At 41.6% G+C, this 19,080-nt stretch overlaps 1 protein-coding gene across 3 annotated transcripts in view; it reads right to left on the bottom strand.

Moving 5' to 3' along the window:
• pam (peptidylglycine alpha-amidating monooxygenase) overlaps positions 1–19,080 on the bottom strand; it is a 108,046-nt gene that overhangs the window by 86,413 nt on the left and 2,553 nt on the right. For all 3 annotated transcript variants that reach the window (XM_034095540.2, XM_034095541.2, XM_071205069.1), the window contains exons 2-6: positions 12,246–12,363; positions 11,329–11,449; positions 7,081–7,138; positions 5,973–6,060; positions 4,166–4,257 (exon numbers count right to left, since the gene is read on the bottom strand). In XM_034095540.2, the coding sequence (XP_033951431.1) occupies positions 4,166–4,257; positions 5,973–6,060; positions 7,081–7,138; positions 11,329–11,449; positions 12,246–12,337 (451 nt within the window). In that variant the 5' untranslated portion in view covers positions 12,338–12,363. The remainder of the gene's footprint in view (positions 1–4,165; positions 4,258–5,972; positions 6,061–7,080; positions 7,139–11,328; positions 11,450–12,245; positions 12,364–19,080) is intronic.

The following is a 19,080-nucleotide window of genomic DNA, read 5'->3' as shown; positions in this document are numbered from 1 at the left end:
TGTGTTCTGTGTTCACCTCAGTGTGTGTGTTCAGTGTTCACCTCAGTGTGTGTGTTCAGTGCCGTGTGTCTGGCAAATAAAGTCAAGACCACCTCAAAAGTTAAAGTTTATTTCATTGTAAGGATGAGCACCAAGCAACATCTCCAGGTGCTCCTTTGAGAACCAGGGCAAAAAAGTGATGTGCACCCCTGTCACAGATGTTGGTGGATAGGTTCAGTCTGTCTTGGGGAATAGGCACACCAAAGCATTTTCATTTTGGACTATAGGGGGTGCGAAAAACACCACCAATTTCTAACTCAAGATGGACGATTTTTTTTTTTTTTTTACACATGACAACAAAATGAGATTTAAAGTGTCACAACAAATGCAGAATGTGGCCTATACATTTTTTTTAAATTACGATAGCATAAAATGAGCTTCGGGCCCAAAACTTGGGACACACGTCACAGCCCACGACCTTTTCGAGAATGTAAAAAAAAAACTGCTCACTAGCGCCCCTATTGTGTGGTTGTCACATATAGTTTCTCAGAACTTCATGAATTTTGGCTCAGACATTCCTCATGGAATTGCGGACATATTTGTCATTAGCTGCCATTAGCCCCGCTCCCCAAGAAGTCGGCCATATTGAAAAATGTGCGTTTTTCATGCATTTTAAGGACATTTCTGCGAACTCCTCCTAGGGGAATGATCGGAAAAATTCCAATCCAGGACAAGTTCAGCCCCTATCCAATGTGATGCTAAATTACGAAGGAATAGTCAATCGCTCAAACGATGAGCTCGTAAGCGAACGGAGAATTTTCAATGTTTACGATTTACATGCAGTGTTGTGCTAGTTACTGAAAACCAGTAACTAGTTACCATTACTAGTTACTGCATTTCAAAAGTAACTCAGTTACTTTACTGATTACTTACACCAAAAAGTAATGCGTTACTGTGAAAAGTAACGTTTTAGTTACTTAAAAAAAGGGCTCCCATTAATGCCCTTATAGCCTTCATTTCAGTACTGTTATTGCATTGGAGAATAATACAATCTGTTGATCAACTTGACATGCATTATATGCAATCTGGATAGCATCGATATTAGCTGGCTTTACATTTTTGTATATCCTTTCTCCAGGTAGTTGGAAAAAGTTTTCCGTTTCATATGCCGTGTGCCGCCCGGACATGCTATCATGCTAACTAGCTCCCTGAAAGCGGGTGACTCCACTGTAGCAATAGCCTGCATGTGTTCTACAACATACCGTGCAATGGCTTTATCGACTTTTCCCTGGCCAGCAGTCCCTTGGTTAAAATCCAGCCGCTGCTGCTTACGTAGGTGGAGGTGGAGTGGCGTCGGCTGAGTCTCTGTGGTCTTAGCTACTAGCTTTGTCCCAGCATGTTGTTTTAAGAGATTTGAATGACTGGTTTGGGCAGTAGATAGGCTCTTTGACCCGCCAAGACATTTAACTAAAACGTTCTTTTCTTTGTGCTCGACAAAAGTGAAATAGTGAGAATATCTCCAGGTGGAGAAACTAGACTTGAGCTCCGCCGCCTCCATGATAGTCTTGTTAGTAAACAACACAAACACGCCCACAGCCCGTCTCCGCATGTGACACAGGAAGTATCTAAGTACATTTACTGAAGTACTGTACTTAAGTACAGTTCTCATCTCTGTTCGCCTGGCTGTTGACTATATAAAAAAAACTAACGCAGTAACGGAGTAACGCACCATGTAGTAACAGTAACTGAGTTACTGAATTTAAAAAGTAATGCGTTAGAGTACTAGTTACTGCCAAAAATAACGGCGTTACAGTAATGCGTTAGTCCCAACACTGTTTACATGTCACAAATTACTCCAAATTACTCGCATATAGTTTTTCCGATACTCACGAAACGCTGTATACAAATTTCTCTTATGATTGCGGACATATTTCAAATTTGCTTTTATTAGCCCCGCCCCCAGAAAGTCGGCCATTTTGAAAAATGTGTGTTTTTCATGCATTTTAAGGACATTTTTGCGAACTCCTCCTAGAGGAATGATCGGAAAAATTCCAATCCAGGACAAGTTCAGCCCCTATCCAATATGATGCTAAATTGCGATGAACATTTTTGATAGCTCAATCGTCGAGATCGTAAGCTAACAGCGAATACACAATTTTTGACGATGTACATGTCGCAAATTACTCCAAATTACTCCAAATTACTCCAAACTACTCGCATATAGTTTTTCCAATATTCACGAAACGCTGTATACACATTGCTCTTATAAATCTGGACATATTTCAAAGTGCTTTCCATTAGCCCCGGCCCCCAAAAAGTCGGCAATTTTCAAATATGTGCGTTTGTCATGCATTTTAAGCACATTATTGCAAACAACTCCTAGGGAAATGTTCGGAACAATTCCAATCCAGGACAAGTTCAGCGCATATCCAATGTCATGCTACATTGAGAAGGAATAGTCCTTCGCTCAAACGGGGAGCTCGTAGGCTAACGGAGAATGTACCATTTTTGACCAATTATATGTCAGATAAGCTACTGAGACCTGCCTGTCTGCCACACACACACACACACACACACACACACACACACACACACACACACACACACACACACACACACACACACACACACACACACACACACACACACACACACACACACACACACACACACACACACACACACACACACACACACACACACACACACACACACACACACACACACACACACACACACACACCACACACACACACACACACACACACACACACACACACACACACACACACACACACACACACACACACAGTTAGTCCAACAACGCCCTTTGCTGGCGGCATATTCATTACAACAGACACCAATACACTCCTGATATTATTGAGCGATATATATTATACACAATGTTCTGCTTTCTGCACTGACCTCAGCAGCTGTTCTCACTGTAAACATCGCCTCACAATGAAAGCAGTTGTATTGAAAAAAAATAGCCTAACATCCAGGAGAGATGTGATTAGTGAGTAAACACACGGTAAAGGGCAGAAAGTCTGATGCACATTTGATCATCTCAAATAACTTATAATCACAACGGGAACAGTTTGCAGAGCTGTGCTTCGTTGACAGAAGTCCAGCCATGCGTCACACCTCTTTTAAACATCACTGTTGGCTGAAATCGACTCCGGAGGATACATCAGTGTATCCTTGGTTACGGCTCCTCCAGACACTCCTCTCTCCTCTAAATCAGTGTATCCTCGGTTACGGCTCCTCCAGACAGCCTCCTCGATAATCAATCCTCGACGAGCCTTCAGAGAAATTCGTTTCCGGGTCGCTGCCGGAGGACCTGGGACGCGAAAATTATAGAAATGAGAAACGGCTCATTTCCCAGGACTCGCGCGCGTCTGCTTGACGCCGGGGCGACCGGCTGCCATCCCCGACAGGCGCACGGACGCGAGGGCCCGCTCATCACTGCGCGCACATCTGCGACCGCAGTTTGAATTATTTTTGTTTTGTAACTAACTATGGCCACGTTTTGTTCCAGGTCATTCTTCTGTTACTTTTTTCACTTCTTGTGACGGAGAGCCATGCTCAGAGGAGTGACGGCATTGTTTACTCCTGCGAGCAGCTGATTGCGCTGTGTAGACCCGTGCTGCTGCCCGGAGCCAGGCATGACATCCCGGGGGAGCTTAGGAGGCTAAAGCGGGGCTGCAGGGCTGGAACCAAGCGGAAGATGAAGAAGAAGAGGAGATACAAACCTTCCGTACCGACTATTATAAAGGGGAATGTGAGGGCTTTGGGGAATAAGATGGACGAGCTCGGCGTGCTGACGAAGATGCAGTGGGAATACCGTGAGTGCAGCATCATGTGTTTTACGGAGACATGGTTGCACCCGCTCATCCCGGATAACAACACAGCTCTCCCCGGCTTCACAAGCGTTCGGGCAGACAGGGACGTTATTCTGAGCGGTAAGAAGAAAGGAGGATGGATTGCACTGTATGTGAACAAACGATGGTGTAATCCTGGACATGTTACTTTGAAGGAGCGTTTCTGTAGCCCGGACTTTGAGCTGTTAGCTGTGGGATTACGCTCATTTTATCTACCCAGAGAATACCAGCCCGCCATAGTAGTGAAAAAACATAGTATATCTGCTATACATATGACTTTCAGTCGTATATTTGAACAAACATACCTTTGGGTAATTTAGTAGGTGGTGCATTCCGCGCCCAGGCGTACATAATGGATGCCTCATCCTCACAGGTGCCTTGTACACTTCCACAGTCCCTTCAGAGACAAAACAGCTCAGTCAACACCTCATTAAAGAAACAGATAGAATACGAGGGCATTCAAAGAAGCAGTGACTTCCTTTTTAAAGGACTAGCACACAATCAGAGCAGAAATGTCTGAGGGTGCATCCCACAGGATCTGTGCACCGAGTGAAAGTCACTCTCCTGCGCCATCTTGAAGACCGTCTCAAAGATATTCTGCTCTGTGCAGATTAAAGAAAGGAAGGATATTTGAGGAGCAATGAGCGAGGACACACCAGAGCTGCCTTCATAGAAATCTTTACCAGCCGGCGCGGTGTATCAGTTACTTGCTTTAGATGTATGTTACTGTGCCATACTAAGTTTGGAGAGTAGCTAAAAACAAAAAGGGGGCAATATAAAGTACAATTTATATAGAAATGTACTTAAGGGTTGTGGAGTCATTTACGTCTAGTATTCAATCCTCCTTTAGCTCCGTTTAGGTCTACATGATCCATTTTGTTTGCCAGTAGTATCTGTATGTGTCTGCTGCTGTTGGATGCTGAGCAGGTAATGTACATTGCTGCTGCTGCTGCTACTGCTGCTGCTACTGCTGCTGCTACTACTGCTGCTGCTGCTGCTGCTGCTGCTGCTGCTGCTGCTGCTGCTGCTGCTGCTGCTGCTGCTGCTGCTGCTGCTGCTGCTGCTGCTGGAAAGAGTACATGTCTGCCTGCCTGATGACAGAGTGGTCGCCAAACTTCATTGCCAATAAGGGCGAGTGGCTAGTTGACATATCATTGTAAAAGTCAAAATGATCTTCTTCCAAAGTCTATTTTGTGTGTGCCTAACCTTTGCTTTGGAGTACTGGGAGTCTGTTGCACCCCCTACGCCTGGTCTTATGCTCACCCAGTTTTTACATGTTGTTCTCAGCCTGATCTAAGGGTTATGTCAGTTGCAGTCTTGCAAGTCTTCTTCTCCTTAAGGCTTTGTGTAAATAAATATACATTCAAATCGAAACAAGTAGAAAACATGTATAGCTTTGGTCGTGGTTAGATACACGGCCACAGAGCTCCCCTTCTTAAGTAACTCTCTCCCAAAAAGAACTCTGCATGATTTTATTCTATCAAAAGAGTCTGTGTTCATCTCCTCTCGCCTCCAGTTGGAGTGAATACACCCCGTATCTCTCACACTCAGACACAGTGTCCCACCCGCCTGCTGACCCCTGCCTGAGCCAGTCATCATGTTCTGTCTGCTGCACAGCCCAACTCTGCTTAAGCTAACATGCCTCTGTGTTAGTCCACCGAGTTACATCATACCAGGAGAGAAAATACAAAGCTGAGGTGGTGATCATTAGTGCACCGAGAGACCTTTATAGCAAATAGGTTGGGTATTTGTGGGTTTTGAAATGGTACACCTGGCATCAACAGATGTGAGCAGCATGTCCACCATGTCAGCAGACCCTAAGGAGGAACAGGCTCTCTGTCAAGTGTTTTCATTTGCTTTGAAGAAAAAAACGACATAGCAGTGAATTGATTCTGGTAACACTAGTGCGTTTTGACAAACTAAAGCTTATAATCAAACATCCACATTTATACTGGAAGCTATTTGAACCAGCTATGAAATGGTGTGTAATATTTTTTGCTGGAGCGTTTCACACCACTAATACAATAAAAAAAACGATGCAATCCCTAACAGGTGCTGTGGGCAGCGCTGCGATTATCCATGATAATGCACCAGTGTGAAATGTGACATTACCAGTAACTGCTGGTGGACACGGGAGTCAGGCAGCCAAACAGAAGCATGTGATGCACTGTGTCCATACTGGCATGAGGTCTGAAGTCCACTGAAGAAGAGAAAACACTGTGGTTGACATATGTTACATTTAATTACACACTTTACCTACTCAACACACTTTGGGTATGAATGAATTATCTCTGGCCATTTGTGTCGTATTCAGATTCATCAGTGTTATGAAATCTAAAATAAAATCCATACAGGCATTTACATCAAACTGATTGTTTTTTTTAAATGTGTGTCCTGCCTAAACTTGTCAATTACTTGATTGTACTTAATTTCATTTTGTTTTACATCAATAAGTACTGCTGCTGTGACGTTGGACTGTAGTTACCAATAACGCATTTTTTTTTTTTTAAATATGTTTTGGTCCAGAAAGCGCCTACGTTGATAGATGCCATGTTAAAAGGGGGAGACAGAGGAAAGGACTCCGTGTCCCTGCTGGGCAGTTCTGGGCAGCAAAGAGCACATATGTTGACCTGTTGATCATTATGAGAGGGGCAACCTAACTAACACGTGTTATCATAGCTAATCCAGCGGTGGTCCTAAGGGGGTGCAATGCCCCCAAATATTAAGCCTTGAGCCCCCTCTTGAAATAATATCGCTTAAATATTGTCAGCTAACTTTAAAGGCCTTTTTCTCAAAATGGTGTCTTGGTAACAATCTTTATGTCATGTCAAATATTTGTTCTGAAAAGCAAACACAATAGGGATAACATTGGAAAGCTATCCTCGTTCCAAATGGTTGGATGTGAATGGGACGATGGAGCATGTCACATATGAACAGCCTGCTCTAACCACGGACCACCATTTGAAGCACCACCAGTGTCTGACTCCTGATTTAAAGATGGGCTACATGGGCTGTATGTTTTCTGTAAGCTTCAATAGATAAGATAAGATGGATCTTTATTCATCCCCGTGGGTTTAAACAGCAACAGGGTAAGAATGAAAAACAGGAGAGCACAGATTCACACAGATTAATAACATTAAAGATAAAATCAAAGTAATAATGATAATAAATAAAAATGACAAAAAACTATGAAATAAGATTGTAAAGAAAATATACTCACCAATATAGGCATCTTGACTAGTTGGCACCGAAAATGCTGTGCACAGGTAAGTGTCCGACTGAAACATTAGGGAACACAATGGTTCTATTTGTTACAGTCATCATTTGTGAAATGTTCAGCAGCAGAACTTCATGACGCATTCTTTTGAAAGTACAAAGCACACAGCAAAACAGAGTTATGTGTACAGCAGTGTTTCCTCCAGCTGGCCTGGTATTTACCAGACTTCGACCAGAATAATCGGTAGAAGATCCAATTGTATTCTCTCTGGTCATGTTGTCAGGTCTGGAAAGCACCATTTGAAGCGCTACATTTTCCAATAGGATGAGCAGAGCCAGCAGCAGGCCACACGCACCTGGACCGTCTGCTGAGCGCCACCAAACCTTTTCATTTACTTTATTCATGTATTTGAAATACATCATTTGATACTCCAGTATATGATTAAAGTGTTGTAAGAACACAGAACACGCATTAATAGTTTAAGGAGAAATTAGGTAACTTATATAGTAGCCTATAAAAGCTGACGCTCAACAATTATCAGCGGGGCTAACTATAATTGTGGTTTTTGTGAACTTCCGCTCCGTGGAAATACACAGTTTTATTTTTCCCCAAACCACTTTCTCCTTCGTCAGTTGTTAACCCTAGTGTGAGCCAGAATGCTCACAATTATAAATCATTATTTTTAAAAGAACAGTATGAAACGAGATGCACCCAATCTTGATCTGTAAACTGTCTTTGCTCCGATAAGTAAACACCAACGGGGGAAACAGAAGAAGACAGACAGGAAGTAAACAGTGGCCCAATTCCAAACCACACCCTACCCCCTCCGTGATGGAGTGAACTCTGGCCGTTTCTCAATGTCGAGTAAACCTGCTGCAGAGCCACTATTTCAAGTATACTACGTCATTGAGTGGCGCCGAATGCTGGGCACATAACATGCCTTTAAACAGCCCTTCGGCGCCACTCGATGACGAAGTATACTTGAAATAGTGGCTCTGCAGCAGGTGTACTCGACATTGAGAAACGGCCTCCGTCTGTAGTCAGGTGGAGGGTGTTAAAACAGTAGTAAGCTTTGGAACCAACTCCCCCCCTCCTCTGGCAGAAACAGGAAATGCCGTAACAACGGTTTGAAATCAGCATCCCTTGCACACAAAATAATAACTCAAATAAAACTCAAAACATCTTCAGTGGCTTCTTTTTTTATAAACCTCTTTTTGTTTTTTTATCTGATGTCTATCAAACTGCTTGGTCTACAGTCCCTGTAAATATACACAACTTTATAATCAAATGAAAATGTTTACAGTTCTCTCGACTTGACACTGGTACAGTATATGATCCTAAGTTTAAAATACGAGGTAACCATGAAGTTGATAACATCTGAATGACGATATTAAAGGTCTGTTGTGCAGTTTATCAGCAAATGTTAGCAGGAACTGTTTGTAAAAAGCGTGACGGATGCAGACTCGCTGCTGGAGGGCTTGATAACCCACTACCCTCGCTCTCCCTCCATACTCGTTGGTTTGGAACAGCACGCCCTACGCCCTACACCCTACCCCTACCCCTCCCCCTCCCCCTCCGTTTGCGCGTTCGCGTGGAGGGTCCACCACATTAAGTGCTGTTCCAAAGCAACGAGTGTGGAGCAGTGTGGAGGGGGAGTGGGCTATCAAGCCCTCAAACAGCGAGTCTGCAGCGGTGCTGACTGGAGACCGGTCTCTCCCTGACCGGAGTCACGCTGTGTGTCCTCAGGAAACAAGCTGTGTACAAGTAGTTCCAGCAAACATCCACTGATAAACTGCGATGTTCACGACCTCATGATGACCTCATATGTTTTTAACTTAGGATCAAACCTGTCTGTCTGTCTGTCTGTCTGTCTGTCTGTCTGTCTGTGTGTGTGTGTGTGTGTGAGAGAGTTGATGTGCCAGGCAGACAGGCAGGTCTCAGTAGCTTATCTGACATATAATTGGTCAAAAATGGTACATTCTCCGTTAGCCTACGAGCTCCCTGTTTGATCGAAGGACTATTCCTTCTCAATGTAGCATAACATTGGATATGCGCTGAAGTTGTCCTGGATTGGAATTTTTCCGATCATTCCCCGATGAGAAGTTTGCAGAAATGTCCTTAAAATGCATGAAAAACGCACATTTTTCAAAATGGACGACTTTGTCGGGGGCGGGGCTAATAAAAGCCAATTTCAAATATGTCCGCGATCATAAGAGAAATGTGCATCCAGTGTTTCGTGAATATCGGAATAACTATATCCGAGTAGTTTGGAGTAATTTGCGACATGTAAATCGTGAAAAATGATGTATTCGCTGTTAGTTTACGACCTCCACGATTGATTTATCAAAAATGTAATCCGAAATTCTTCATGACATTGGCCAGGGGCTGAACATGTCCTGCATTGGAATTTTTCCGATCATTCCCCTAGGAGGAGTTGGCAATAATGTGCTTAAAATGCATGAAAAACGCAAATTTTTCAAAATGGCCAACTTTCTGGGGGGCGGGGCTAATGGAAGGCAATTTGAAATATGTGTGCAATTATAATAGCAATATGTATACAGCGTTTCGTGAATATTGGAAAAACTATATGCGAGTAGTTTGGAGTCATTTGGAGTAATTTGTGACATGTAAATCGTCAAAAATTGAACATTCTCCGTTCGCTTACGAGCTCATCGTTTGAGCGATCAATTATTCCTTCGCAATTTAGCATCACATTGGAAATGGGCTGAACTTGTCCTGGATTGTAATTTTTCCGATCATTCCCCTAGGAGGAGTTTGCAAGAATGTGCTTAAGATGGCTGAAAAACTCACATTTTTCAAAATGGCCGAATTTCTGGGGGGCGGGGCTAATGGAAGGCAATGTGTAATATGTGTGCAATCATAATAGCAATATGTATACAGCGTTTCATGAATATCGGAATAACTATATCCGAGTAGTTTGGAGTAATATGCGACGTGTAAATCGTCAAAAATGGTGTATTCGCTGTTAGCTTACGACCTCCACGATTGAGCTATCAAAAATGTTCCTCTCAATTTAGCATCATATTGGATAGGGGCTGAACGTGTCCTGGATTGGAATTTTTCCGATCATTCCCCAAGGAGGAGTTTGCAAGAAGGTGCTTAAAATGCATGGAAAACGCAATTTTTTCAAAATGGCCGAGTTCCTGGGGGGCGGGATTTAATGCAATCTATTTACAAATATGTCGGCAATTCCATGAGGAATGTCTGTGCCAAATTTCATGAAGTTCTGAGAAACTATATGTGACTACCACACAATAGGGGGCGCTAGTGAGTAGCTTTTTTGAAAAATTACGTTTTTTTCTTTACATTCTCGAAAAGGTTGTGGGCTCTGACGTGTGTCCCAAGTTTTGCGTCCGAAGCTCATTTTATGCTATCGCAATTAAAAAAAAATGTATAGGCCACGCCCACATTCTGGATTTGTTGCAACACTTTAAATCTGAGTTTGTAGTCACCCCGAGAGTATGTGTAAATAAAAAAATAAAAAATGCGTCCATCCGCTATTGAGTTATACATTGGTGGTGTTTTTGGCGCCCCCTATAGTCCAAAATGAAAATGCTTTGGTGTGCCTATTCCCCAAGACAGACTGAACATATTTACCAAAATCTGTGATGTTTGGATACATTGTTGATGAGTTATGAGCATTTCTTTCTAAGCCCCGCCTTTTTACGAGTATGTTTTGATTGACGGCGGCAATATTTATCGTCCTAACATCCTCATTTTCTACGGTAATGTGTCTGACCCTCCACCGATGCTGGATACGAAGTTTGGTGTTGAAAAACTGAAAATTTAAATGTAAGTGAATATTTAACTGTTTTGAACATTATGCAAATTTAAATTAAAATAAATGTAGGCAGAGCTTAGGGTTCCAAGAGGATTATTTGTAGAGCAGGTCCACCCGGATATGTGTGTGAAATGTCAGGTCATTCGGAGTTACGGTGCGACTTTTAAATGTATTCCAAAATGGGATTTTGATAGGTGGCGCTAGTGAGCAGGTTGGAATATTTAACCCATTGACTCCAGAATATCACATGTTTCACCCTAGCGCTCCGAGCTCGGGCCCTAATAATGTGCACATTATCCCTTACTTAGAATACGATTAAGATAACTGCATATTCACTTTCTATTGATTAACTTTAGATGAATTCATTGATGGTTTCATCTCGAATGATGAGTTCACTATTAAAGTGAACGATACAGACCCTTCACTATGCTTCAAAGAAAGTGACTCACTGCAGCTGGGACAACAGCAGGCATCCGAATGTCCACAGACAAATTGTGAGGGTTTGCTGAGACTGGCTGCCTGGTCCTGGACACACAGTCACTGGGGTCTGACACCACATGTTCCTGAGACCTTACGAGGAAACATTAGAGGACACTCAATGAGTTAAGCTTCACTTTAACAATACACTATACAAAAATACACCCAGTCAAGAAAGTAGATGCTTTCATGCAACAACATTTTTTGTAGGATTAAAAGGTAAAGTAAGGTTAGGTAAATCCTCCACTTGACGATTATGATTCCTGCTTATTAATTCCATTTGGTAACAATTCTCGGCAGAGACAAAGCAGATACAATGTTTTTTTAGAAATTGTTACACAATTCATATTCATGACGTGTCAGAGAGAGAGCATGACGCTGTTTCAGCTACAACTCATCTTGAACACACCCAATCCATGACACACTTTCACCAATGTCCCCCGAATAAAAACATTAATTAAGATTCAGATTTTCAGATTAAACCGTTTGTATTTGAATTAAACAAATCCACATAATAAGATTTTGATAAAAAGTGCAAGTGCTTGTAGTACAAACAGTATATTTGTGGATTTTCATTTAAGATGCTGTGACACAACAATATCCAACTGTCTAGCAATGTACGATGAGGAAGGAAATTATTTCAACATGTTTTTGTCACTTTCAGGAAACCAAGAAGATCACACTGAATATGAACGTATCTTGGTTAGTTAGAAAACTCTACTAGGCACCTTTAGGCTGGTGGGTTAACTGTTGTCTTAAACAAGATACATTAGTAAAATGCTTCATGTAATAAAATGTGTATTTCCAAACCAAATTTTTAAATGTTGTTTTTCATCGCCCAAAAAATTATAAGCATATAACCAAAGCATAAAAAGCGTTTTTCTCTGACCTTTTCAACCTGTCCAGTGTATTTCGTAGTTCCAGGCTGTGGCTAATACAGATGAATGCTAGCACCAGCACAAAGGACACGGGGACTTCCATCCTGTCTGCTGCTGCTCTGCTGCCGTCTGAAACAGATGTGAAACAGGCCGTCAGCAATTAACAGTGGGGAAAGACAGGGTGGTGAACTGCACTGAGAGATCCTGCCCCACTGTGCTACTTGCTCAGCTTGGTTTGAGGGTAGGTATTGCTGGACCTCACTCCTTCAGCATGTTGGATTGTAACACTTGTATCTTTCAAGTAGCTAAGATGAGTCAAAGGTGCGTCTTGACCACCTGAAAAAGCATGTGTGTTAACTGAATGCCAGGGCGAGGAGACACAAACCGAGTATATAAAACCACAGTTGGCTCTATCTATTTAAATGTGGTAAATATTATTGATCTTTTTGACACAACCTGCCGTGACATTATGTGTCGTTCTGTAGATTATGATAGAACATTCTAAATTAGAAGGAAATATCTCTGGTTGTATGTATTGTAAAACTGTAGGCAGAATTAAATAACTCACAAATCAAAAAGTAAGAAGAACAAAGTTATACAATGACACATGAGTAAAGCTATAAAAATAACAAGCTCAAAACTAATCAGCTGCCTGTATGGGATTAATAAAGTATCACATACTGACTTTCTCAATGCCTTAGAAACCTCGCACTCTTACGCCTCATTGCAGGGCTCAATATTATAAATGGCCCGCTGGCCCGGAAGCACTATTTAGAAACCCCGGGCCAGCATAACATACTTTCCACTTGCCCGCTCGGGCCACTAAAAATATTGCTTTAAAAAAAAATTGTCCTGTGGTATTGGTATTTTGACAAGTGTTAGAAATTAAAATCAATGTTTTATGGCATAATTTAGTTTAAACATACCGTCAGCTTAAATGTTGTTTTATTCTGAAAAACCAGAAGTTCTCGCACAATCTTAATGCCAAGCATTTATTCTGAAAATCCTTCATCTCCGGTTATCATTCAGCATGTGGCTAATATTCCTTATCCTACAGAGGTGAATGTACACGGAGTCTTGCACATCAAAGCCTACTGACTTTAACACTACATCTATAGACATCGAGATATTACTATTGCTGAATATTAAATGAAGGTAGTTTATTTTAATAAGTTTTGTTTATAGACGTGAGTAAGTATGACAATATCCGGAACTACCGTAAATGATAACTGCCGTGAAGTATGTCCAGTATTATTAAAGTAACGAATTACAGCCGTTAAAATACAATAAATGAAAAGTCATGAAAGAGAATATGAGGAGAAAAGGCGAGTTTAGTTATGTATTGAATGTACAATGGCTGAGTCCTCTGTTATGCGCAACAACGGACATTGAAGACGAGTGGAGGGCGGACCCCCAGCAGAGCCAACCGGCAAACCAGAAGGAGCCATCGAAAGATACTTAAGGAGCTGATGTGCATGTTTCTCGCTCTCTCTTTGGCTCTCGAGTCATTGTTCAAATGATAATAAACATTAGCATAAAGCATATTTGTCCACTCATATGTTGATAAGAGTATTAAAAACGTGAAACATATTCCTCTAAGGTACATTTAGAACAGATCAAAAATGTGCGATTAATTTGCGATTAATCGCGAAACTATGGACAATCATGCGATTAAATATTTTAATCGTCTGACAGCCCTAATATATACACAAAAAAGTATTTAGTCAGCCACCAATTGTGCAAGTTCTCCCACTTAAAAAGATGAGAGGCCTGTCATTTTCATCCTAGGTACACTTCAACTATGAGAGACAGAATGGGGGGAAAGAATCCAGGAAATCACATTGTTGGATTTGTAATGAATGAATTGGTAAAATAAGTATTTGGTCACCTACAAACAAACAAGATGTCTGGCTCTCACAGACCTGTAACTTCTTCTTTAAGAGCCTCCTCTGTCCTCCACTCGTTAACTGTATTATGGAACCTGTTTGAACTCGTTATCAGTATAAAAGACACCTGTCCACAACCTCAAACAGTCACACTCCAAACTCCACTATGGCCAAGACCAAAGAGCTGTCAAAGGACACCAGAAACAAAATGGTAGACCTGCACCAGGCTGGGAAGACTGAATCTGCAATAGGTAAGCAGCTTGGTGTGAAGAAATCAACTGTGGGAGCAATTATTAGAACATGGAAGACATACAAGACCACTGATAATCTCCCTCGATCTGGGGCTATCGAAGATCTCACCCCGTGGGGTCAAAATGATCACAAGAAAGGTGAGCAAAGATCCAGAACCACACGGGGGGACCGAGTCAATGACCTGCAGAGAGCTGGGACCAAAGTAACAAAGGCTACCATCAGTAACACACTACGCCGCCAGGGACTCAAATCCTGCAGTGCCAGACGTGTCCCCCTGCTTAAACCAGTACATGTCCAGGCCCGTCTGCAGTTTGCTAGAGAGCATTTAGATGATCCAGAAGAGGATTGGGAGAATGTCATATGGTCAGATGAAACCAAAATAGAACTTTTTGGTAAAAACTCAACTAGACGTGTTTGGAGGAGAAAGAATGCTGAGTTGCATCCAAAGAACACCATACCCACTGTGAAACATGGGGTGGAAACATCATGCTTTGGGGCTGTTTTTATGCAAAGGGACCAGGACGACTGATCCGTGGAAAGGAAAGAATAAATGGGGCCATGTATCGTGAGATTTTGAGTGACAACCTCCTTCCATCAGCAAGGGCAGGGTTTCCCACACATAGACTATACTTGGGCGGGCCGCCCAGGTATATTAACGGCCGCCCAAGTATATTTCGCGACCCATTTAGGTCTTTTTTTTTTTATATAATTTTTTTTTGTATTCGTCTGTGACCACGACGCCATCTGCAATCGATTAACTTGTGGACAATGATCTAGGGCTGCACGATTAATCGAAAAAAGATCGTGATCTCGATTCAGACACCTATGCGTTCTCATTTCTAAATTACGGCGATCCTATGACGTCAAGCTGATTTTTTTGGGGGGGATTTTTTTACATTTTTTAATTATTTTGCTTCTGAATAATACCAACTTGCAATGTTAATCATACTTAAACGATGTAAAGCAAATATACTCTATACATTTAACATTAAAGTACCATGATCGCATCCAAATGGTAGTGTTCTGTCTGTCTCTCCTCCTCTCATGCAGTGTTAACGCTGCAGCCACTGGGGTTGCCAGTTTTTGCGGAAGGAATAAGCAACCAGGTCTATGAAAACAAGCGCAAAAGAACATGAGCACTTTAAACCTATATGTCGGGTCTACAAGCTCACAACCGCAACAACCATTATTACTTACGACCAAGCAACTTTACAGAAAGATAAGCCCAATGTGGCTTATAATAAGTATACCAGTGGCAACACTGACTGACTGCAGCACGTGAGGGCAGGAGCCGGCAGTATGTTTACAGAAGCGTTAGCATTAGCACTGATTAGCAAAGAGTGACGAGAGCGACTAGTAGTACAGGAAAAACAGAAATGAGTGACACAGAAATGAGTGACGAGGAGGTCGAGGACAATGACAACAACACCGATGAAAATCCCGGTGGCGACTCTGGCGAGAGTGAGAGGGAAGTTGTGCTTGTGCCGAAAAAAGTAGACGTGCTAGTAGCTAGGCAGCTAGGCTTTATTTATTCTGAAGCTGTAACTTTATGTTCTGTTCCGTTTTTATATTCAGTAATGACTGCAGTATTTAAGTTAATCCTTTTGATTCAGTGACATTACTACTCAGTGGAGTCTAGCACTTTGTTTAAGTTTATGTTTTTTTCAGTACAAGAACCTTTAAGTGCAGTAGTTGAACTGGGTGCTAGCCGGCTAGGCTTTTTTTTATATTATTATTCTAAAGCTGTGACTGTTTTGTTTTTATATTCAGCACTGTGGTGAGGTATTTTGAGTAACTTAAGTGCATTCCTCCCTGTAACAAACAGGTTGGTGTTGTTGTACAGTAGTTGGGTGTCCTGTCACTGTGGACAGGTGCTACTGCAAAGTTTACATTTTGTTATTATAAAGCTGCAAAAATTCAATTTTTTATGTTCAGCACTCAGGCAGCAGCAATATCTTTATTTTAGTTACTTTATGTTTTGTTACCAGAGAGACTTGAGTTTAAGTCCAGCACTTTGATGTTGATGGTGTCTGTTTAAAGCCACAATAGTTGGCTCAAGGTTCCACATTTTGAATGTAGTAATGTTTGTTCAGTATTCAGCAACTACAGACTAAAGACAAAGTTATGTTTTTGTTACAAGAGAGACAAATGTTGTCTGTTTAAATTCATTGTACTCACGTGACGTCTAAGAGTAAGAGTGCAATACATATTTTCATTGAAACGATGAGAATCGTGTGAGAATCGTGATCTCAATTCTTATGGAGGAAAATCGTGATTCACATTTGAGCAAGAATCGTGCAGCCCTACAATGATCCCTCGCTACCTTGCACTGATCTCGCCTCCTTCTGGCCTGTTAAGTGGCCTGCCTCACACAGGGTGACTGGCTGTCCACATGATGTGGCCTGCCGACATGGCCACTGTCATACAGATCATAAATCAAAGCCCTTGATTGGTCTCTGTGTGTCATTCAAGCTCGGGATAAGCTCAGCTCAGGTGAGGTAAAGGACTCTGAGTGTTTAGATAGTTAACTTAGTCTAAGTTCTCAGTGGGTCTCAAACGGTGTGGTCACCATTTATGTAAACACATATTTCCATTTGAGAGGGTAGTGATTGGTCTAATGGATAGCGAGGTGGGCTGAAGATCGGAAGGCTGTGAGTTCAAATCCCGCGAGGAACACCACCACTAGTGTGCCCTTGAGTAAGGCACTTAGCCCTTAGTTACTCCAGGGAGAATGTCCCTGTAATCGGTCATTATAAGTCGCTTTGGATAAAAGCGTCAGCTAAATGAAATGTAATGTGATTAGTAAAATATGCATGAATAAATAAATAAAAAGTTAACTGGGTGAAAAAAGGTAAGATACACTTTTAAAACTTGTTGAGAGAAAACTAGTCTTTGCTGCTGCCTCAAAGAGGAGCAGGGGGGAGAGGAGGGAGACAGGAGAGGCTGATTCAGGAGCACAGACACACTCACAACTATAAATGAACCAAAAATAAATTAATAAACAAGTTTCAGTGTTTTTTTCATATTGGAAATGGTATGGTATTGGTTATGGCCATGATTTTATGATTATTGAAATGTATACAGTTCTGTTTAATATAGGTGTTTCCATAGATCTAGTCTCTATATTTTCCCCTCAAAATGCACCAGATTGATGCATTTAACTCCAAAATAAAAAATAAAATCTTACCGGGTGGGCATGCCCCTGGACCCCCATAGAGGATTTGAGGTCGACCCCCACTAAAAATCACACTTTTTTTTTTTAAAGTAACCCATTTCCATGTGTGGGTAGTAGATTTAAACTATAGGGCGATCATTATGGGCCCTGCCTGTACCTTTTAGCTCTGCCATCGCGTGAAGGGTCTGCTAACAAGTGACCAACAGAAAGGTTAATGTTGTTGCACGTCACCTCACCCCCCCCCAAGTATATTTCAGATATGTGGGAAACAGATCTGTGGGAAACACTGGCAGTTAATGGACCAGCACCAGAGGTGTTCCCATACACACAGGCGTTGGAGCTGTTCTTCATGAAATCCCAGAAGGATGAAGTGCTCTGACAAACAGTGCCATCTTTGCGCAAAATGATTATACAGGAATGAAAAGTCAATAAATAAACATGTTGTTAAAACTTTTTTCTTTTTTGGGCACAGAAAACGAAAACGTTTGACCTCTGTCATTGCCAACAAAGGGTATATCGGGCATGAAAACGGGTCAGGGGTGAAACAGGTGAGAAGCATATTATCCTCTAGGGGGGTCCGGGGGCATGCTCCCCCGGAAGAACATTTTGAATATTCCATATTTTAAAGCATCAATCTGATGCATTTTGAGATGCATTTTTTTTGCCAACCTGGGGAGAGCTGGAGAAACTTAACTTCAGCCATGAGTCAAAAACAATATGGCCTCCTTACTAAGTATTATCAGGGATGCAAACTCATCAGGTATGGAAAAGGTGACAAGGACCCGAGCCCCCCGACCCCACGGAATATCGGCTTTAAAATGAGGAATAACAGAGGATTTTAGCAGTCAAAACAACTAAAGCAGCAGTTAATAATAACAGAAACGCTAAAGAGTCACATCTAAGAGAAATATATAAAAGCATTTATTTTAATTGTGTAGCAGTCAGTTTATAATTTTGGCAGCACTGTTGAGCATTTTGAAAATCTATTGTCATGCCTCTGTGCAAGGCTGAGTCTTTCTATCTTTATGGCATCTGGTGTAAAGTAACTCAATTCATAAACTCAAGTACTATACTTGGGTACAATTTTGAGATACTTGTGGAGTGAGATGTTTTGCTACTTTGTTCTTCTTCTCCTCTACAGTTCAGAGGTAAATGGTGTACTTTGACTCCACTACATATATTAATACCTTTAGTTGCTTTACAGATGTGGATGAATGATGTGAAATCTAATCAAGTGTCGAATCAGACTTTAGTTCCACCTAGAGTAAATCCACAAGCTACCCTGCAGTATACAAAGTCATTACAACTAGCTGCACCTTTACCAGCTTTGAGAACACTTTCATGATCAATCATTATAAAACATATCATATATATTATTCTGAAATGGACCAATCTGCACGACGACTACTTTTACTGTCGCTACTTTCACTATATTTTGATGAGAATACTTTTCTACTTTTACTTGAGGAACATTTTGAATGCAGTACTTTTACTAACATAGTATTCCTACACTCTGGTACTTCTACTTTTACT

Source organism: Pseudochaenichthys georgianus, chromosome 12, assembly GCF_902827115.2.
Source record: "Pseudochaenichthys georgianus chromosome 12, fPseGeo1.2, whole genome shotgun sequence".
Taxonomy (NCBI): Eukaryota; Metazoa; Chordata; class Actinopteri; order Perciformes; family Channichthyidae; genus Pseudochaenichthys; species Pseudochaenichthys georgianus.
Note: the sequence above shows the minus strand (reverse complement) of the source record. Positions and strands in the feature narration are given on the sequence as shown.